This window comes from Gnatocerus cornutus, chromosome 4, assembly GCF_029298725.1.
Source record: "Gnatocerus cornutus isolate USDA-ARS CGAHR chromosome 4, icGnaCorn1.1, whole genome shotgun sequence".
Taxonomy (NCBI): Eukaryota; Metazoa; Arthropoda; class Insecta; order Coleoptera; family Tenebrionidae; genus Gnatocerus; species Gnatocerus cornutus.
The window spans coordinates 6,887,603-6,909,666 of NC_142236.1; the positions used below are offsets into that span (position 1 = coordinate 6,887,603).

The 22,064-nt window shown below is 35.5% G+C and overlaps 1 protein-coding gene across 2 annotated transcripts; it reads right to left on the reverse strand.

Annotated features, from left to right (window-relative positions):
• Nucleotides 1–1,001: 1,001 nt before the first annotated feature.
• LOC148176292 (uncharacterized) lies at nucleotides 1,002–8,856 on the reverse strand. Of its 2 annotated transcripts, none has more exons than XM_088034579.1 (4): nucleotides 8,514–8,856; nucleotides 4,802–5,440; nucleotides 4,511–4,759; nucleotides 1,002–2,144 (listed from the first exon to the last, which is right to left on the reverse strand). In XM_088034579.1, exons 1-4 carry the CDS (start codon nucleotides 8,618–8,620, stop codon nucleotides 1,178–1,180), a joined length of 1,962 nt encoding a protein of 653 aa, XP_087890705.1. In that variant the 5' UTR covers nucleotides 8,621–8,856; the 3' UTR covers nucleotides 1,002–1,177. The 2 variants fall into 2 exon arrangements, with proteins under 2 accessions (XP_087890705.1, XP_087890704.1); XM_088034578.1 differs by having other exon boundaries at nucleotides 4,802–5,449.
• Nucleotides 8,857–22,064: the final 13,208 nt, after the last annotated feature.

A 22,064-nucleotide genomic window follows, 5' to 3' on the forward strand; every position in this document is an offset into this window, starting at 1 on the left:
CCAAATAATTGTAAAATTGGGGGTAATATTGGTATCTTGATGTAATATGCAAAACTATAGATAGATGGCGCCACCATAAATAGGCCAAAAATGTTTGCGGCCAAAAAAGACTTAATTTTAGGCCGCTTTTGAGGCCTAAAAATTCCATTTTTTGTTTAAGTCGCCTAAAAAATAATAAGATTCCTTAAGAAATGTTATGTTAAACTATGGTCGAATAAAAAATATTGTACACAGAATCTCCCAGAACGCTCGCACTTCCTTTTAATTGGAAATTCTTCAACAAAATCTTAGTCAGATTCATATCTGGAGGCAATTTTACTTTGGTAACTTAAGAAACGAAAAACCAAAAACTTGAAAATCTTCTGTAAGTTAAATTTAAAATGTTTACACAAGAATTTTTTTATTGACAACATTTTTGGATACAAATATATGGTTACCAAAATTACATAGTCTAAACTTCTTGTTAAATATACAGTAGGTCCCCGGATTGAGTTCAAAAGAGACAAATGACAAAGAAATAATATTTTTTGCTTTTTTTAAAACAGATAAATCTGCAATTAAACTTTCAAAATTATTAATTTGTACCCTTAAAATTAATTTTTTCATTATTTTTATTTATGAAATTTTGTAATCGTATTTAAATAATAGCAGGTTGTGGATTCACAATATCAAATAGTGCGTTAAAAATTAAAGGAAAATTTACCCAATAATGTGTATTAAGTATTAAAAAATTGGAAAAGAAATGCAATTGCATCCTTAACAATAATTGAGAAAATTCAAAACAGTCTTAAAGAATTACGAGTTAGGATTGAACTATGTGCTAAAACAGGTAATGGGTCAATCAAATAGTGGAAATTGGTTTGAGTTAAGGAACAAATTTCATTCCTTTGACATTTTTTGCAAAATTTAAAATAAAAAAGTTCTTCGTTATTTTTTGTTTTTTTTTTCGATTTTAAGAACACAGCTTGCTAATATTAATAGTTTTAATTAAAAAATTTTTTTATTTTAAATTAAGCAAAAAATATTATCCCTTTGTCATTTTTTTGTAAAATGAAAAATAACGTTTTTTTTCTCTTGTGAACTCAATCCGAGGACATACTGTATATATGACTGATTCGAAAACGCAACCCAACATACACTTTTCATTATCATTGTAAAAATTGTAACAATTTTCTTCTTACAAATCCAAAGAAAACGGATAATTTTCAAACCTCCCAGCCATCTCGATATCATTCCTCACCCCTTCAGTGCTCACGACAATCAACAAAGACGTACATCTCGACGCCATTATATACGCCTTCTTCCTATCTTCAGCGTCCTTGTAATCAAAATCGTCTTCATCAATCGCCATAATGACCACCTTAAACTCCAACCCCTTCACTCTTAAAGCCCACGCGATCAAAAAACTGTTGATCTCTCGGTGCTTCAAGAAGTGTTCAACGTCTCTGACGGCATTCGGTCTGAAACTATTCTCGACAAACGCCTCATCGATGTATTTGTTGATACTCTCTGGTACCAACTTCTCGTTTACAAGAAACGGAATAACGCACAAGTCGTGCGGTTTGAACCCCTTACTCGAGCACAAGTCGATGATGACCTTAGCAATGACCTTGTCGATGTTATTCTTAGAGTCGACCCAGTAGATCGGAGGCCCGAAGACATGGTGCCCTATTGTAATATCCGGGATATTCACATTATCTAGGATCTTCTTCGGGAGCAGCGGCATGGGGACGCTGTAAAACTGCTTGAACACTTTGAAGATGTAGCCGGTGGTACGCATGACTTTCGTCAACAGCACCGATGGAGTTTTCAACAGTTGGGGGGAGTGCTTGGGGAGGAAAAGTGACGCTTGGTTAATATCCACCATGAACCACAGCTCCCCCCAGTTGGTACCACCATGACACTCCGTCTGCACACAAGAAGAGGAGCAGTTACCGTCGTGGTACGCTCGATGAATCGCGGCCATGGTACTCCTCATGATCGTACCATCCAGCGCGAGACACAGCGCCTCCGCTTCGTCCATAAACACGTGCTTGTACTTCTTCGTGTTGTTCTTCATGAAGTCGTGGATGGAGATGAAGAAGCGCGTGGTGTCCACGTACTGGCGGATGCCCAAAGCTTCCATTTTCAACTCCATGTCGTACCTAAAACCACAATTATTAGTGGTACTCGTGGTGGTACCCACAGTACCTAATAAACTACCTAGTAAAGAAGAGCTCAAAATCTACAAAACCATCAATTTTTATCAAGATTTAACGGTTGAATTGCAAGAAAACAGCAGACATCTGCACGAAATCATCAAATTTCTTAGAGAAATCCGCTTACTTCGATGCAAAACGACGATTTCTCGCAGATTTTCGCCGTTTTCTGGGTTGAATTAGCAAAGAAGAGCTCGCAATCTACAAAACCATCAATTTTTATCAAGATTCAACGGCTGAATTGCAAGACAACAGCAAAAATTTGCCGAAATCATCAAATTTCTTAGAGAAATCCGTTTATTTTGATGCAAAATGATGATTTCTCGCTGAATTTTGCCATTTTCTGGCTTGAATTCGCAAAGACGAGCTTGAAATCTACAAAACCAGCAATTTTTATCAAGATTCAACGGCTGAATTGCAAGAAAACAGCAGAATCTGCACGAAATCATTAAATTTCTGAAAGAAATCCGCTTATTTCGATGCAAAACGACGATTTCTCGCTGATTTTCGCCGTTTTCTGGCTTGAATTCGCAAAGGAAAGCTCGATATCTACAAAACCATCAATTTTTATCAAGATTCAACGGCTAAATTGCAAGAAAACAGCAGAAATCTGCACGAAGTCATCAAATTGCTTAGAGAAATCCGCTTATTTTGATGCAAAACGACGATTTCTCGCTAATTTTCGCCGTTTCTGGCTTGAATTCGCAAAGAAGAGCTCGAAATCTACTAAACCATCAATTTTTATTAAGATTCAACGGCTGAATTGCAAGAAAACAGCAGAAATATGCACGAAATCATCAAATTTCTTAGAGAAATCCGTTTATTTCGATGCAAAACGACGATTTCTCCCTGATTTTTGCCGTTTCTGGCTTGAATTCGCAAAGAAGAGCTCGAAATCTACAAAACCATCAACTTTTATCAAGATTCAACGGCTGAATTGCAAGAAAACAACAGAAATCTGCACGAAATCATCAAATTTCTTAAAGAAATCCGCTTATTTTGATGCAAAACGACAATTTCTCGCCGACTTTTGTCATTTTCTGGCTTGAATTCACAAAGAAGAGCTCGAAATCTACAAAACCATGAATTTTTATCAAGATTCAACGGCTGAATTGCAAGAAAACAGCAGAAATCTGCACAAAATCATCAAATTTCTTAGAGAAATCCGCTTATTTCGATGCAAAACGACGATTTCTCGCTGATTTTCGCCGTTTTCTGGCTTTAATTCGCAAAGAAGAGCTCGAAATCTACAAAACCATCAATTTTTATCAAGATTCAACGGTTAAATTGCAAGAAAACAGCAGAAATCTGCACGACATCATCAAATTTCTTAGTGAAATCTGCTTATTTCGATGCAAAACGACGATTTCTCGCTGATTTTTGCCGTTTTCTGGCTTGAATTCGCAAAGAAGAGCTCGAAATCTACAAAACCATTAATTTTTATCAAGATTCAACGGCTGAATTACAAGAAAACAGTAGAAATTTGCCGAAATCATCAAATTTCTTAGAGAAATCCGCTTATTTCGATGCAAAGCGACGATTTCTCGCTGATTTTCGCCGTTTTCTGGCTTGAATTCGCAAAGAAGAGCTCGAAATCTACAAAACCATCAATTTTTATTAAGATTTAACGGCTGAATAGCAAGAAAACAGCAGAAATCTGCACAACATCATCAAATTTCTTAGAGAAATCCGCTTATTTCGATGCAAACGACGATTTCTCGCCGATTTTCGCCGTTTTCTGGTTTTAATTCGCAAAGAAGAGCTCGAAATCTACAAAACCATCAATTTTTATCAAGATTCAACGGTTAATTTGCAAGAAAACAGCAGAAATCTGCACGACATCATCAAATTTCTTAGTGAAATCTGCTTATTTCTATGCAAAACGACTATTTCTCGCTGATTTTTGCCGTTTTCTGGCTTGAATTCGCAAAGACGAGCTCGAAATCTACAAAACCATTAATTTTTATCAAGATTAAATGGCTGAATTGCAAGAAAACAGCAGAAATCTGCACGAAATCATCAAATTTCCTAAAGAAACTCGCTTCTTTCGATGCAAAACGACAATTTCTCGTCGATTTTCGTCGTTTTCTGGCTTGAATTCGCAAAGAAGAGCTCGAAATCTACAAAACTATTAATTTTTATCAAGATTCAACGGCTGAATTACAAAAAAACAGCAGAAATTTGCCGAAATCATCAAATTTCTTAGAGAAATCCGCTTATTTCGATGCAAAACGACGATTTCTCGCTGATTTTCGCCGTTTTCTGGCTTGAATTCGCAAAGAAGAGCTCGAAATCTAGGTATCCCACAGTACCTAATTCCAGGCCAGTAGCAGATGTAGAGGGCGCGGTTCTCCTCGTTGAGCCTCCCAGACTGGTGCAGCAACTGAAGTTTCCGTAAAACCAGAAGCGTTTTACCAGTACCGGCAGCTCCGTGGACCACCAGAGGTTGATTTTGTTGACAGAAGTCGGAGTTTAACAGTTCGAGTTGTTCTTGCGTGAGGAGCGCCATGAGACCGCGGTTGATCTCGTCGACGAAGACGCCACAGCTCAGGATGACAAACCTAGAAAAAGACTAGAGTTGGTGGTATAGGTGTTGGTACTACCTGTTCAGAAGCGTAGTGAAGGTACTCTCCGTCGCGGCGGTACCAGAAAGGATGTTCATTAAGAACCACTCGTCGAACTCCTTCTGGGACCGAAACGTGTCTTCAAAAACGTGTAAATTATTGTCTTCCTTCCACCTCTTGACTAGTTGTTGCTTGGGGTCTTTGGTGAAGGACCCCAAAAACGGCCACATTATGTAAGTTTGGACTCCGGGGTCGTCGCCGGTGACTCCTTGCAAGACCTCCAGGTGGTCTCTAAGCTGGTGCTGCGCCGATCTCTTGTTATTTTTGATGATCTTCGCATCGCTGACTTTCTCTAAGTTGGAGGTCTTCTGGTCGTTGGTCGACTTGACTTCGATCAACACCACGAAGCTCTTTTCTTGGTACTTGATGAAGAGGACAAAGTCGTGCTCTCTTATCATAAGCTTCCCGACGCGTTGGTTCCGGAAGGAGTGCCCTCCATAACAAGCGCTGTGGAAGAAGGTCATCCAGAACCCATGGAGGTTGCCTCCTGTGTTCTTCAACTTGAGGAAGACTTCTTGTTCGGCGAGACTCGCCTGTTTTTCCCCCGTTTTCTTGAAGAACTTCGGGACGCCGTAGACAGAGGGCGCTGTTCTGGCGGGAAACTCGCGCTCGACATAGCTGCAAGAACTTCTTTTTCTAAATGTAATCCCAAAACTAGTTCTAATAATGGCGCTACCTGATTCCACTAATTAGAATTTATTGGACCAGCCTGTTCATTGTCGATAGATCAAGTAAACCGATTTTACTTCTTTCGATATAACGACCCGTTTCATGGTCAACTTCCTTCTATTCATTGTCAAATTAAGCAAACCCAGAAATGCCAAAACAATTATGACGCTCTCAAATCCCCAAAGTAATAAGCACATCGGCGACATTTCATTTTCTCCCAGCCGCGGATTTGCATAAATATGTTCTCTTGCAAGCTCGTTGAAAGTAAAAATACAAAAATCCAAGACCGGCTACCACTTTTTGATTAGTGCAAAGCGGCCAAACAGGATCTTGGATAATTACGTCGCCTGTAATTACGTTCCAGAGCTCATTCTCCACATCTTCCACGAAATTAAACACTTGGGACTGGATAAAGACGGTTTTTGTCGTAAAGTGCTGTTTATATTTGGCGCCGGATGGTCAAATTGGCGGGAAAGGGTGGGACTGTGGGGATTTTTAGCGTGGCTGGTGGAAAGCGACATTAATTTATTGCAAATTTGCATAATCTGCAGGCTATAAATTGTCCGGTACAGGTTCTATTAGTCTCAGTTTTTTCAAAAATTGGCGTGGATTAATAGTGTGGAAGAATGCCGAGCGAAAGAGTAAGATATTTCTGAGGTACTGAGTCAAAATAGACTCTGAATAAAATAAAATAGAATTAGACCATCTCTTGCTAAATTTAGTCTCAAATTGGACAAAACTATTTAGTAAATGTGACGAAACTGTCCTAAAATTAGACTAAGTTCGTATTATTTTACTCTAATTTTTAGCAGTCTAGAATGAACCGAAGATAACGTTTTAGTTAAATCTCAATTCTAGTCTAATTTGGTCTAATTTTAGATAATTTACTTTATTTTCAGTCCAACATGATAACATTTTCAATCTAATCTGACTCTTTTATAAAATAGAGAAGATCATGTACTTATTCCCCCGACTGTCTTAATTTACAAATAGACGGATCATGCGATTATTAAACCGACTGTCTTTTTTATTTAAGAAATAGACAAACCATGCGCAAAAAAAGGAAAAAAAATAATAAAAAAAACAAAGAAAAAAAAAGGATATATTAAAGAAAATAAAAAAAAACAGAAAAAAAAAAGAAAAACAAAAAGAGAATAGAAAGAAAAGGAAAAACAAAAAGAGAATAGAAAAAAAAGAAAAAAAAAAAGAAACAACTGTCTTAATTTACAAAATAGACGGATAATGCGCTTATTCTCCCGACTGTCTTAATTAACAAATAGACGGATCATGAGCTTATTCCCCCGACTGTCTTAATTACCAATTAGACGGATCATGCGCTTATTACACCGACTGTCTTAATTAACAAATAGACGGATCATGCGCTTATTCCCCCCCGTCTTACTTTACAAATAGACGGATCATGCGCTTATTCCCCCCCTGTCTTAATTTAGAAATAAAATAATTTACAAATAGACGGATCATGCGATTATTAAACCGACTGTCTTTTTTATTTACAAACAGACAATCCATGCGTAAAAAAAGAAAAGACATAAAAAAGACAAAGAAAAAAAAAAGAAAAAAAACACAGAAAAAAAGGAAAAACAAAAAGAAAAAAGAGAAAAAAAAGAAAGAAACAACTGTCTTAATTTACACAATAGACGGATAATGCGCTTATTCTCCCGACTGTCTTAATTTACAAATAGACGGATCATGCGTTTAATCCCCCCCCTGTCTTAATTTACGAATAGACGGATCATGCGATTATTAAACCGACTGTCTTTTTTATTTACAAATAGACAAACCATGCGCTAATACAGAAATAAATAATAAAAAAAACAAAGAAAAAAAAGGAAGAAATTAAAGAAAATTAAAAAAAAAACAAAAAAAAAACAAAAATGAAAAAAGGAAAAAAGAAAGAAACAACTGTCTTAATTTACAAAATAGACGGATAATGCGCTTATTCTCCCGACAGTCTTAATTAACAAATAGACGGATCATGCGGTTAATCCCCCCCCCATGTCTTAATTTACGAATAGACGGATCATGCGTTTAATCCTCCCTGTCTTAATTTAGAAATAGACGGATTATGCGATTATTAAACCGATTGTCTTTTTTATTCACAAATAGACAAACCATGCGTTAAAAAAGAAAATAATAATAAAAAAACAAAGAAAAAAAGGAACAAATTAAACAAAATAAAAAAAAACAGAAAAAAAAGAAAAACAAAAATAAAAAAAAAAAAGAAAGAAACAACTGTCTTAATTTACAAAATAGACGGATAATGCTCTTATTCCCCCGACTGTCTTAGGGCCCGATTTGAAGTCACTGGCGCAAAGTTGCGTTGACGCAGTTGCTAAGGTAGCATCACTTTGATTGGGATTGCTAAGACGCAACTTTGATTTACAATGCCGCAAGTCAACATGAAATTGGGCCCTTAATTAACAAATAGACAGATTACCTCTAATCTACAAGGTGTTTATAAATGTTTCTAGCATCAAGGGTAGCTCTGGAATTCCTGCCGTGCACTATTTTGCCGCTTTGTTTTCATAGTGAATATAACTATCTTGAAAATTATTTATAATAGAGTTAATGTTACTTACGTCCATGACGTTTCAGTTACAGTTTTGTGTCCAAGTTTTTGATTTTCAGGTTTCAAACCACAACTAAAACAGTTTATTTCTCAAAGCTCACTTTGCTCCATGTTTGAGGTTAACTGAAAATGTCAGTTGAAAAATCGAAACCCACATTTGTAATGAGCGGCAAATTTATTTGACATTTCATAGCCACCCTTGATGCTAGAAACACTTATAAACACCTTGTATAATTCGTGTGGTTTTGTTTAGTCTAATATTTTGCACCTTAATTTAATTAATTACACTTTTTAAATAAAGTCGCAACTTTACGTCCTTGACAAACAAACGCTCGTAACTCATATCCGCACTTAATTTTTTTAAGATAAAAATCCAATTATCCAATTATATCGAAATTAAATTCTTCAACGTGATTACGATAAGCCACTCACCGATTCAAGTATTCCTTGGTATCGACGCCACTGTCCAACGACGGCAGATAGATTCTCTCTGCTTCCAGTTCATCGAGATGCACTTCTTCACTTCCTTCCAATACCATTTCCCTTTTCCTAATGCAAACTCTGCGAAAGCTTTTACCTTATCTCTACACAAACAATTCACACAATTAATTAGAGCATTATCTATATCCCATATAACGCTGTCAATGGAGCAGATAGTCCAATTAAAAACAAAAACGTTGCGACAAGTGTTTATTTTTATTTATCCGTTATCTAGGAGACGATAATCCGGCGGAAGTTAGCAACAGGAGGTGTGGCAAGGATTCTGGGAACACTCGGTATCGATGGATCCAAGTTTCCTTGTACTTTTGAAGAATTACAGCGAGGTTAAGGAACTCCTCAACCGCTGGCAGTACAACACACGCCAACGGTGGTGGAGTTACCACTCCTCACAATATGCCCAAAAATACAGGAGACTCTGAAGGTTGGTAACTCTGACTGTCAGATGGTTACCAACACCCTTCAAAATTCCAGAGCCTACTAGTGCGTCACGTCTCCATTGTCTCTGGTACTACAAAAGAGGTTGAGAAACAAACAAAAAAAGAAAATTAAACACTAAAACCTTGATTCTTGTGAGCGTTCACCACAACACTTGTTGCTTTATTGCAATCGGGAATGCTGAATGAGTCATTTTTAAGCACAAAAGGGTGATTAGACTTTCTTTGTTGAGTTGAGTTTTACTATCAAGAAGGCATGACGCAAGTTTTTATCGTGGAATTCAAAAACATGCGGGAATCTACAGGGTCAGTCCGCAAAAAATTGAACAGGACTTTTTAGTGAAATTCGTTACACTGAACGTCAAATTCACATTACTGACGTTTGAGGTTATGCGTTTTTTTTTAATTGTTTTTCTTCTTTTCTAAGTTTTGTCTTAGTTGTTATTCCGTTAGTTAAATTTGTTTTCTGTGTGTATTATTATTTTTACTCTCACAGAGGAGTTGACAAAACTGTCTGTAGATGGCGCCCGCATTTAATTGTGTCTATATTCATCGATAGGTGGCTAACTTCTCAATACAGAAACCTGTAATTAATTTTTGTCATAATAACCAAAATTGTCGTTACCAACTTTATATTAACAAATATCTGTCAAAATACTCAGCCTATATAATAAGAAAAGCTCATCTGAGAGAACTCAGTCTAATTGCATCTAAAATACCAACGAAAGCTCAGCCTTTAGCTGAGCTTTCCATTAAAAGACTTAGTCTAGACACGTACACAATTACGAAAGCACAGCCATCGGCTGAGCTTGCGATAAGACTACTCAGCCTTATAGCTAATATAATAAAGAAAGCTCACTCAAAGGCCTGATTTGTATTTAATATATCTACAAAAGCTCAGCCGAAGGCTGAGCTTTTCATTCAGCGGTTCGGTCTAGAAAAATATACAACTACAAAAGCACAACCTTCATGTGAGCTTGCGTTTAAAGTACTCAGCTTTGTATCTTATTTAACAAAGGAAAGCTCAGCCGAAGGCTGAGCTTTCCTTTTAAAGACTTGGCCTAGACGCATAATACAACTACCAAACCACAGCTGTTCGGTCTAGAAAAATATACAACTACAAAAGCACAACCTTCATGTGAGCTTGCGTTTAAAGTACTCAGCTTTGTATCTTATTTAACAAAGGAAAGCTCAGCCGAAGGCTGAGCTTTCCTTTTAAAGACTTGGCCTAGACGCATAATACAACTACCAAACCACAGCGGTTCGGTCTAGAAAAATATACAACTACAAAAGCACAGCCTTCAGGTGAGCTTGCGTTTAAACTACTCAGTCTTGTATATAATTTAACAAAGGAAAGCTCAGCCGAAGGCTGAGCTTTCCTTTTGATGACTTGGCCTAGACGCATAATACAATTACCAAAGCACAGCCTTCGGCTGAGCTGTCCATTACAAGGTTTCGCCTTGAATCTTGGGGGAACAATATGTAATACCAACCTTAACATCTTAAAAACACCAAGGCCAAGATTCCAACCTTAAACAAATAAACAACGTTCAAATTCGACATGATATGCAATCTGAATCAACCAAAAACGTTCGCAGTTTATTCTTTTCGAACAAAATTTAATATGTATTCAAATTTCGCGCCTTGGTGTTAAAACTAAAGTAACTACAGTAATTGCTTTCAAAATTTGCATTTCTAGAATAACTGCAGTACTGCGTCAGGTGGCAAATGTTTTATTGCAGGAAACTGTACAACTAAAACACATTTTTGGCAACAAGTTTAAATTTTGAACGGCCACTAAGATGCCAAATAAACTGAGTAAATCTAACCTAAAATACAGAAAAAAATATTCAAAATTTGCACCTCGAAATTAATTGTAGGCCGATAAAACTAAATCATTCAGATGTCTAAAAAAGCACGAAAATATAAAATCTTCAAAACTTTATCTAGAGACTTCATTAATTTTCGTCTCAAATTCATGTTGGCAAAACTGAAATGTAGATAACGCGTTTATAACTACAAGTATTTTTTAGTTTCGTTGTCAGGTCAGATTTAATTACAGGAATCTGTAATTATTTGAAGTCGGAAATTTAAATAAAAAAAAAATAAATTCAAATTTCGCGCTGTTTAATTCTAAAGTGATTATTCGATAATCTCAACAAAAATTACAGTTGGACGCTACAAATTTTGTACTTGGTAGCCATAACTTCTAAAGCAGTCTTTAATTATCTTGAAAGATTAAAAATTCAACAAAATGACAGTAAAGCTGTGTTTACATTAAATTTTGAGAGCTCCAAGATTGTATGCATTTACAGATTTCCGGAGAACAAAGCAAAAATGTCCACGTTTCAGTTAGGAACATTACGCTAAAATAACAAAGAGTCGTCAAAGTTACAACCACATAAATCAAAAGTCACTAACTGTACCTGCCGGTGATAACGCAACAATGTACTAAATGTCCCGCTAGTTCGGTTAAGTTGGTAGCAGCGAGACTTGTTGTCAAGTATAAACATCTTATTTGTTGTTTTCCGTATTGCCAACATAAAATTCACAAGATTGGTAACACTTTGAACGAACAACGTACGAATTGGGTAAGCATTGCCAACCGTCGGCAACAAACTAAAACTGTAAATGTCACAGTTATTGTTCGCGAACTCGTTTTATTATTGTTCTATTTTTAATTCCGTTAGATTTGATTTAATAGCCGTGTGGACACGTGCAATGACATTACGATATGTCAAAAGCGACATTTATCATAATCAAAGCTGACATTTAAGAATGTTTCGTTGACTTTTCCCCGTACATAATTAGCGTGGAAAAAGAAGAGGTGTCAAAAATGCCACTTGTATTTTACCATACCGGCGGATACACGCAGTGCGACCAACTTGAAAAAAGTTTCTTTTCCCTCTTTTTCATAAAAACGCTCCTAGGCAATGAACCGACAGTGTCCGCCAACGCTGGTTGAACATGAACTTGATGCCATTTACCTCGGCCATGAAATGAAATCTGAAGGCCGTTTCCCTCTACTCCTTTCTAATGGAAACATACATGGAAATAAGGGATTGGGATGGATTTAGGGACAAGATGGCGGTGGCGAACATAACCTCGTTTCACGTCCGCCATCTTATCACCCTCATGTGCAGTCGGCCATTTCGTGCGCCCGCATCAAAAATCGAGAATGTTTGTAGCCAATCTCTTTCTCGCATTGTAATGACATCCTCCAAAAAAATATAACGAGGGACCTTGAATAGTACGATCAGAGAATGACGAGTGGCGTCGCTATTTATAGCCGGATTTTGTTCGGACAGTGTCGCCACACTCGAAAAACGAAAAACTCGCGCCAAGTTTGTCGACCTTCCCCTACTCGTGCGATTCGTGACAGATTATTTACATTAACACTATCAAACAATTACAACAATCGCAACCTTCCGTTTAACTGTATAGATTTACATTCTGTGTACATAAACACACCTGTATTGTTAAAATCTTTAATAAATTAAGTGCGCTCTTCGCTCTTCGTCCACGTCCTTGAGCACGAATTTAGATTCAGATAGGTCAACGTATTTGGATTTTGACATTCCAACAACATTCTACAAAAAAAGAATAATAATCTCGGGAGATAACGAATTGTGGAATTTTTTTTGATATTCATTTCATGGACTGTGATTGGATTGCATTCGAAGGAACGAGTGGGTGGAGCTAAAGGTGCGATTACCAATGTAAAAGGAGTAAAAATGTGGTTATTGTACTATAAATATTGATTTATTTGTAATGAATACCTAATGGTGATTGGTATCTGGTTTCACTCCGAAGAGAAAAAAATTCAAAGGTCGTTCTTTCTGAGATAGCATCATTCACGAAATGGCAAGATTTTTCCTTTTTCTGGGTATTTTTACTTTCTAGAAACAGTAGATTTATGTCCAAATTTGGCCGTGGCTTCGTAATTATATTATTTTATAATTTAAAATTTTCGATTTTAAATTCCAGAAAAATTGGTACTTATAGGTACAATAGCATCTAGAGCCAAAACCAAAGTTTTTTTTAGAATTCGTCTGGAGTCTAAACGCCTGTCGAGGTCCTCAAGTTTTAAAGAAAATACCAGACTTTTTCCAAATATTAAAATTTTATGGAGTCGGTTCAAAATCCTCTTTTCTTCACTTTTGGCTTTCATTTTCTCAAAAAATAGTGTTCGTAGAGAAAAACTAACGACAGTGTTGCATTCTTTGAACAACTCTCTATAAAATGAAGTAATTTCATCGCAATAAGTTTTATTTTGACTGCTCTGTATCGATCTAGAGCCAAAAGCAAATTTCTTCGAGTCTTCTTCAAAGATTTTTTTCAATTTTGAGTTTACATTTCGCGAAAAGTAGTGACAGCATTATTTTTCTTAACGAATTTTCTAGAAAATCTGCCAACTTCATCGGAATAAGATTTACTTTAATCGCTCTGTGTGGATCTAGAGCAAACGTTCCTTTTTTTACAGAGGCTACTTTAATAACATTTTCTCGGCGACGTTTTGAGAGAAATTTAGATTCTTTATGGAAATTGGAAGAGTTCTTAATAATCGTAAAGTCTGTAGAGTATTACTAATTTTTTTTTTCAGTTTTTATCGGGAAAATAGATTTTTTACAAACACAAAATTTTTGAAAATTTTGATTTTAAATTTCGAAAAAAGTATTAGTTTTTCGAAAAAAATAACGTCACCACGGAACTCTTCGAACAATTCTCTATAAAAAAAGGTTAGTTTCATAAAGCTGAGTTTAATTTTAACGAGTGTGTTCGACCTAAGGCAACGTAGAGCAATTTTGTGGTTCAAGTTTGAAGATTTTTTTCTCGGTGCCTTTTAAAAAAAATTGCTTTTTTCTTTATGAATATCGAAAGAAGACATCAGAGTGTCTATGTCTGCAAAATTACGTTTATATGTCATCAGTATTTTACAAAATATAAGAAATTTTTTGGATCGAAAGCGTCAATCGACAAACTAAATTTTCTTTCACTTTGACTTTAAATTTCGTTAAAACCGGTTCTGATAGATAAAATGTAACGCCACCACTGCATTCTTTGAAGAATTCTCTATAAAAAATAATTAGTTTGATCACGCTAAAGTTTATTTTAACGAGTTATGACGATCTAGAGCCAAACGTTGCGCAATTTTGAGATTCTAGTTTAATTTTTTTTCTCAATGCCTTTTAAAAAAAAATTGTTTGTGGAAATCGATAGAGCACCTCCGTGTGTCTATGGCTGCAAAATTTGGTTCAATTTTCTTCAGTATTTTACAAAATATAAGACTTTTTTTGAAACTAGATTTTTTTTTGGATAAAAAATTCTGCAAAGAGTTAATTTTATTTCATTTTGACTTTTGACAGCCGCAAAAAAAGTAACGCCACCACTGCATTCTTTAAAGAATTCTCTATAAAAAATAGTTAGGTTGATCATGCTAAGATTTATTTTAGCGAGTTTGTCCGACCTAGAGCCAAACGTTGCGAAATTTTGAGGTTCTAGTTTTATTTTTTTTTCTTGATGCCTTTTTGGAAAAAATGTTTTTTTTCTTCGTGGAAATCGAAAGAGCACATCCGAGTGTAAATGGGTGTCAAATTTGGTTCAATTATCATCAGTATTTTACAAAATATAAGACCTCTTTTGAAATTTGATTTTTTTTTGGATCTAAACTACTTTCTACTTTGTCTTTTAAATTCCCGGGAAATTGGTACCGCTACCAAAAAGTAACGCCACCACTGCATTCTCTGAAGAATTCTCCATAGGATAAGTTAATTTGATCACGCTAAGTTTCATTTTAACGAGTTTATACGGCCTAGAGCCAAAGGTTGCGCAATTTTGAATGTATACATAATAGACGAATTTTTTATTAATGCCTTTTTGAAAAAAAAACGGATTTTTTTGTAGAAATTGAAAGAACACACCTTAATGTCCGCGTTTGCAGATTTTTGTTCACATGTCTTCACTATTTTACAAAATATAAGACATTTCAAAAAAATAAAAAAAATATGCATTTGGCAAATTCCATGAATTTCACTTAAACTTTGAATTTCGCAGAAAGTAGTACTTTTATGCAAGAAATAAAGCCACCTCTACATTCTTTGACCGCGTCTCTATAAAACAAAGTCATTTTCATCCCGATAAGTTTCATTTTGACGAATTTATCCGACCTAGAGCCAAACACGCCACTATTTTCTTTTTTTTCTTGGTAACTTAATAAAAAATTGGGGTTTTTCATGGTGGAAATCAATAGAACTCTTCAGAGTTTCTATTTCTGTAAAGTTTCCTTCAGATTCTTCAAGTTTCCAACCAATCAAAAGACTTTAACAAACATGGAAATCTTGACGATCCTTGCTGGTAACTCAACGGAAGCTCGAATTTTCTTTCGTTTGAACATTAAATTTTCCAGAAAAGTGCTAATCGTAGGCAAAAATAGCAATATCAGTCTATTCCGTGAGGAATTCTTGACAAGATAAAGTTAATTTCAAAGCCTCCAGATTTAGTTTAACGAATTTGTGGTAATTTAGAGCCAAAGGTGCGATATTTTATTTTAAGGTGCAACTTTAAAGAGCTTTTCCCAGTGGCGTCCTAAGAAAATTAGAATATTTCTCGTGGTGTCGCAAGAGTGGAAAATGGAATCTATCTAGAGCTTGCATTTTCAGCTCTTAATGAATGATTTTGAAAAAAAAAAATGAACTGAAGGTCCGTAATGAAGTCAAAAGAATTTGTGTCTTGAAGAAGATAACAATATCAATGTCTTCGGGGCAACGGATGGGTAAAGTGCATCTACCTGGAAAGTTGAGGTTCAGGTTCAAGTTAAACACAAGAGCCACAGGTAGATGTGGAGGACTAAGAACAAACCGAAAAAGAACGAAGAAACTGTTAAAAAATGGAAACATTTCTTTTGTTTGAGCAGGGGCGTTTCCTCGCCCTCTCAACCGTTAAACCCGGCGAGTTCCGTTGCCCAAAAAATCTCCACACGTAACCTTCAAATCCTCCCCGTCCTTGGAAACAGCGCTAGGTCAACGAATTTTCATCGCCTCCACCACGTTAGCCGAAGTTTTCCCGGCGAAAATCGCGCGTTACCGGAAACTCGCTGGTACTTACCCCGTCGCCGTCGGTTCCTGTGGACGTCACTTTCACTGGTACCACATCTCACTAACGCGAGTACCTTTCTGGTACCAACACTGGCGTCCGACTGATGGCGGTGGCGGGGAGGGGCCGCCAAGAATGAAATAAAAGAAGCTCGTGGTAAAAAGTCAGGCGGGCTCAACAGACCGGTTTGAGGCCGCTTTGTCGACTGGCCTCGAGTCGACGGCACTGCCGATCATAGTTTATTGTAATTACCGTACCTAGTCGTACATCCACATGCACTTGATTTTTATTGTGAGAGGCGCGTCTCGACTTGACTCGACCGGTTGCTATGGGAGAAGACGGAAAAAAACGCATCGGGACGCGGAGGAAACAGGAGATTTCGATGCCGGGAGAAGCGCGAAAAAGACAGCCTTGAACAAGTGCGGTGGGGTGCGGAATGAGAGGGCAGGAGGGTGGCAGGTGCCACCATATTTGCATAATCATAACGTACTATTCAAACAGACCTAAACTATAGTTAGATACCACCGGTACCACCTTGGATTGTTTAGAGAAAAAATTACTTTTTCCAAGAAAAATTTCACGGAAGGCATTAAATAACGACACCACTGCATTCTCTGAACTATTCGCTATAAAAGTAATTGAATTTCATAGCAATTACTGCCATTTTAACGACGGGATAACGACCCAAAGCCAAACATAGCTGAATACGTCGAGTTTTGCTTTGAACAACTTTTTCTCTTGTTCTTCTTGAGAGAATTTTGATTTTACCAGTGGAAATCGAAAGGGCATGCCGGAATCCACAAGAGTTTCAAGTTTTCATCCTAATTGACTTTCAATTCAACTCCAATCAGGCTTAACATTTTACAAAATAGGGCGAGTAAGGCCCAATTTTGGAATTTGGAAATATATTTTGACATTAAATTGCCCAAAAAGTGGTACCACTGCATTCTTCAAACTTTTTTAAATAATATAAATTTATTTCACCATGATAAGACTCCCAAAAACAAAATGAGTCTTTTTTCTTAACGTAAAAATTTTGACGTTTTGAGAAACGTGAGTTTTTCTTATTGGACATTTAAAAACTTCTTCTAAGCCTGGACGCCCGTCGAGTTTTATTAAACTTCTTCGAGTTTTTATCGAGAAAATACGATTTTTTACATTCACAAATAGTTTGTCAATTTTTTGTTAATTTTGACTTTTAATTACGCAAAAATTTGTACTTTTGAGAGAAAATTGAAGACACCACTTGAACTCTTTGAACAATCCTCTATAAATAGAGGTTATATATTTTCATAAAACTAAGCTTGATTTTAACGCGCTTTTACGCCCTAGAGCCAAACGCCGCGCAGTTTTGCCTTTCTAGTTTAAATATTTTTTTCTCGATATCTTTTTGTGGAAATTGAGTTTATGTTTGAGGAAATTGTGTCCATGTCTGCAAACTTTCGTTCAAAAGTCTTCGATATTTTATAACATAAAACACCTTTTTTAAAATTTGAACATTTTGTGAATTAAAACCGCCAGTCGTCAAATGAGCCAATTTTCTTTGACTTTAATTTTCGTGGAAAACGATTCTGCAAAAAAATTGTGTATTAAAACACCGAGTTTCATAAGGCAATTTTTTAGGCACGAATTCAAGTTTATAAATTTATAATGGATGAGTGCCTAAATGGCCTTATGAACGAGGTTTTTATATTATTTTTCCTAATTTGTTGTTGTAACTGAGCTATTTTCAAGATACAAATTAGGAAAAAGTAAATTCACCACTGCTTTTTTGAAGAATTTTCTATAAGAGTAGTTAATTTGGTTACCCTAACCTTCATTTCAATAAGTTTATACGATGTAGAGCCAAACGTTGTGCAATTTTGAGGTTCTCTTTTAAAGATTTTTTTCTCGGAGTTTTTTTTAGAATTTTTTTGCGGAAAGTGAAAGGGCCCATCAAAGTGTCCATGTCTGCAAAATTTTGTTCAAATGCTCTTTGTATTTTACAAATTATCAGACCATTTTTAAAATTTTTTCTATCAAAACCGTCAATTCTACAATGAGTTAATTTTCTTTCACTTTGAATTTAAACTCAAGAAAAATCGGGATTGCAACTAAAAAGTAATGCCACCACTGCATTCCTTGAAGAATTATCTATAAAAAATAGTTAGTTTGATCACGCTAAGGTTTATTTTAGCGAGTTTGTACGACCTAGAAAAAGTTGCAAAATTTTGAGGTTCTAGTTTAAATTTTTTTTCTTGGTGCTTTTTTGGAAAAATCGTTTTTTTGTTCGTGGATCAAGTCTGTTCAAAATTCTGTTCAAATGTCTTCAGTATTTTACAAAATATAAGACCTTATTAAAATTTAAAATTTTTTCAGAAACCGTCAGTCGACAAAAAAGTAAATTTTCTTCCACTTTGGTCTAAACATTTTTTCTCAGTGTCTTTTTAGATAAATCGGTGTAGAAATCGAAAAGACACATCCACAGTATCTTTTTTTAGATTTGAATTTTTTTTTGATGGAAATCGTCAATTTTCTACCATTTTGACTTTAACTTTCGGAAAAATCGGAACTGCTGCTAAAAAAGTAACGCCACCACTGTATTCTTTGAAGAATTCTCTATAAAACTAGTTAATTTTAATAACGAGTTTATATGACCTACAGCCAAACGTTGCGCAATTTTAAGGTTCTAGTTTGAACAATTTTTTTCTCGGCGCCTTTTTGAGAAATAAGTTGTTTTTTTGTAGAAATCGAATGAAGACATTTAAAGGTTTATGTCTGCAAAAAGTTGTTCAAATGTCTTCAGTGTTTAACAAAATATTCGAGACCGTCAATCGACAAAAAGACCAATTTTCTTCCACTTTGATTTAAAATTTCGTTGAAATCGTTGACGTTTTAAAAAACTAAGTTTTGCGTCTGTTGAATTCCTTAAAATTTCTTAAGTTTTCAAGGAAACATCAGACTTTTTCAAAACATAAAAATTTTGTATTGTCAATTCAAATTCCACTTTTCATCAATTGTGACAATATCTCAAAAAATAATGCTCGTAGAGAAAAAATAACGACAATGTTGCATTGTTTGAACAATTCTCTATAAAATGAACTCAACTCATAGCAACAAGCTTTATTTTGGCTGCTATGTATTGACATAGAGCCAAAAAGTTTTTTTTTTCAAATCGACTTTAAAGAAATTTTCTTATAGACATAGATTCTTATTGACATAGAGCCAAAAAGTAGTGACAGCATTGTATACCATAAAGAGTTCTTCATAATCTAGAAGCCTGCTAAATTTACTAATTTTTTGCCAGTTTTAGGTAATCGAGGAAAAAAGATTTTTATAAGCACGAAAATTTTGTGTTTTTTTTGGTTAAATTTAACTATAAATTTCGCAAAAAGTAGTACTTTTTGGAAAAAAGTAACGACACCACTGTTCTCTTTGAACAATTCTCTATAAAAAGAGGTTAGTTTTATCAAGCTCTTTATTTTAAAAAATATGTACGACCTACAGCCAAGCGTTGCGCAATTCTGAGGTTCAAATAATATGAAAATTTTGTGAAAATTGCACGTTTCATCAATTTTGATCTCTATTTTAATGAAAAGTAGTGTTTGTAGAGAAAAAATAACTACAGCGCTGCATTCTTTGAATAATTCTCTATAAAAAGAAGTCAACTTTATCGCAATGAACTTGATGTTGACTGCTTTGTATCGATATAGAGCCAAAAGCAAATTTCTTCGAGAGTTACTTAAATCAAAATTTCTGAATTTTGACTTCACATTTTGGCTTCTTCACAATCGAGACGCCTAGAGTATTACTAAATTCTTCCAGTTTTTATGGAGTAAATTTTTTTTTTCACAAATACGAAAATTTTGTGGAGTTAATTTAAGCTTAATTTTCCGTCAATTTTGCATCAATTTTTAACACCACTGGATTGTTTAAACAATTCTCTATAATAAAAAATTAATTTCATAAATTAAACTTCATCATAAAGAGTACGATTTAGAAACAAACGTGGTTCTATTTTGAGCATTTCGATTGAATTTTTTTTCTCTATTCGTTTTTAAGAAATCCGAATTTTTGACCATGGAAATGAAAAGAGCAAATCAGAGTGTCTATGCATGCAAAATTTTGTTCAAATATCTTTCGTACTTTGTAAAATATAAGACTTTTTTTGATTTTTTTTTGCATTATCACTGTTGATTTGACAAACGAGTCAATTTTCCTCCACTTTGACTTTAAATTTCGGGAAAAACAGTACTACTAGACAAAAAGTTACGACGCCGCTGCGTTCTTTTGAGAATCCAGTATTAAAAAAAGTTAGTTTTATCAATCTAGGCTTCATTATAAAGAGTTTACATGACCTGGGGCCAAAAATGGCGGAATTTTAAGATTCTAGTTTGAAGATCTTTTTTTTGAAGCCTCTTTGAAAAAATTGAGTGTTTCGTTGTGGTAATCAAAAGAGCATATTTGAGTGTCTATGTTTGCAAAATATTATTCAAATGTCTTCAGTATTTTATAAAATACAATTTTTTTTCGAAATTTACATTTTTTTTATATCTGCACCAAAAGAGTCAATTTTCTTCCACTTTGACTTTAAATTTCGGGGAAACCAGTACTCCCAGATAAAAAGTAACGACGCCACTGCATTCTTTGAACAATTCTCTATTCAAAAATGTTAGTTTCATAAAACTATGCTTGATTACAAAGAGTGTAGATGACCTAGAGCCAATATGGTAGAATTTTGAGGTTCTATTTTAAAAGGGTTTTTGTCGATGCCTTTTTGAGAAAATAAAGTTTTTCTTTAAGTCTATAAAAATTAAAAACTAAAAACTTGTTTGATTGGTCCTCAATAAAGACTTTTGGAGAAAGTAGTGCTCGTAGCCAATTCCTTCAAAAATCCTCTACAAAATGGAGCTAATTTCATGTCGGTAAAGATACAGAGACAGATCTCCCAAAAGCCTCTGAAATGAAGAAAAACCATCCGCCTTTGGTCAACACAAGAATAATGTGGTAGTCAACGACCACACCTTAAACTCTTACTGGTTCCGATTGTTAGAAAAAACCTAGTTTGTTATTTATTGGTTAGGTTTGGCAGTTGCTACTTTGAATTTGTCTCTATTTCTCGCCATAAATAAATTAAACGAAACCAGTCCAAATCGTTGAACCCCACCAGCATGCCATTTCAGTTCGACTCCTCGACTTGGTAAAGCACACATCCCCAGAACCCGTACTGTCCAAATATTGACCCAAGACGCTACCACCGCATTTCCTTCCATCGCGTTTTTTTCCATCCACATCTAACGAACTAATGAATGTTACATAGAACAACTCCAGTTCAATAGCTCTCCTTACAAGTCTCCGAAGAGTGATGGCGTTCTTCACCACGCTGCAAAAGCACATATAATTTTATATCGCATCCGTACAAGAACTAAGCGATGACATAAAAGTCTAGGCAAGTTTTTGCCTCGTCTTGAGCTATGCAGTCTGCAATAACTGCGCTGCCAATCACCTCTTCTTCAAACTCGATCTTCATTCTTCGAGAAACAATTAAAACGCGTGAGAAGAAACGTTTTCCGGAATTTTTGACAAGGTGGGAAACGAAGGACACAAATTGGCGCCGCAACGGTTCTCGACTTTGTCTTATATTTAGCATCTAATTTGCCAGGAGTTCAATGATCTTACTGCTTTTAGAGCTAACCGGTAATTTGTGTTACGCGGTGAAGAGGTGGAAACTGCTAAAAAACGGAGAACAATAGAAGCGACACGTTGAGGTTTTTTCAGGTTTTCGTTGGGATTGGGGGCGAGGGTCGTTGCCGTTTTCTAATGGTGCTAATTTCTTCGTACAACTGAAGAGGCGAGGTTTAACATCATCTGGAGCCTAAATGCTTTCATTTCGAAGCTCCTCAGACTTTATTCAACTGAGACCAAAAAGAGTCAAAATTTTTGCCACGCGTGTATTGCTGGTTGCGTAATTTACACG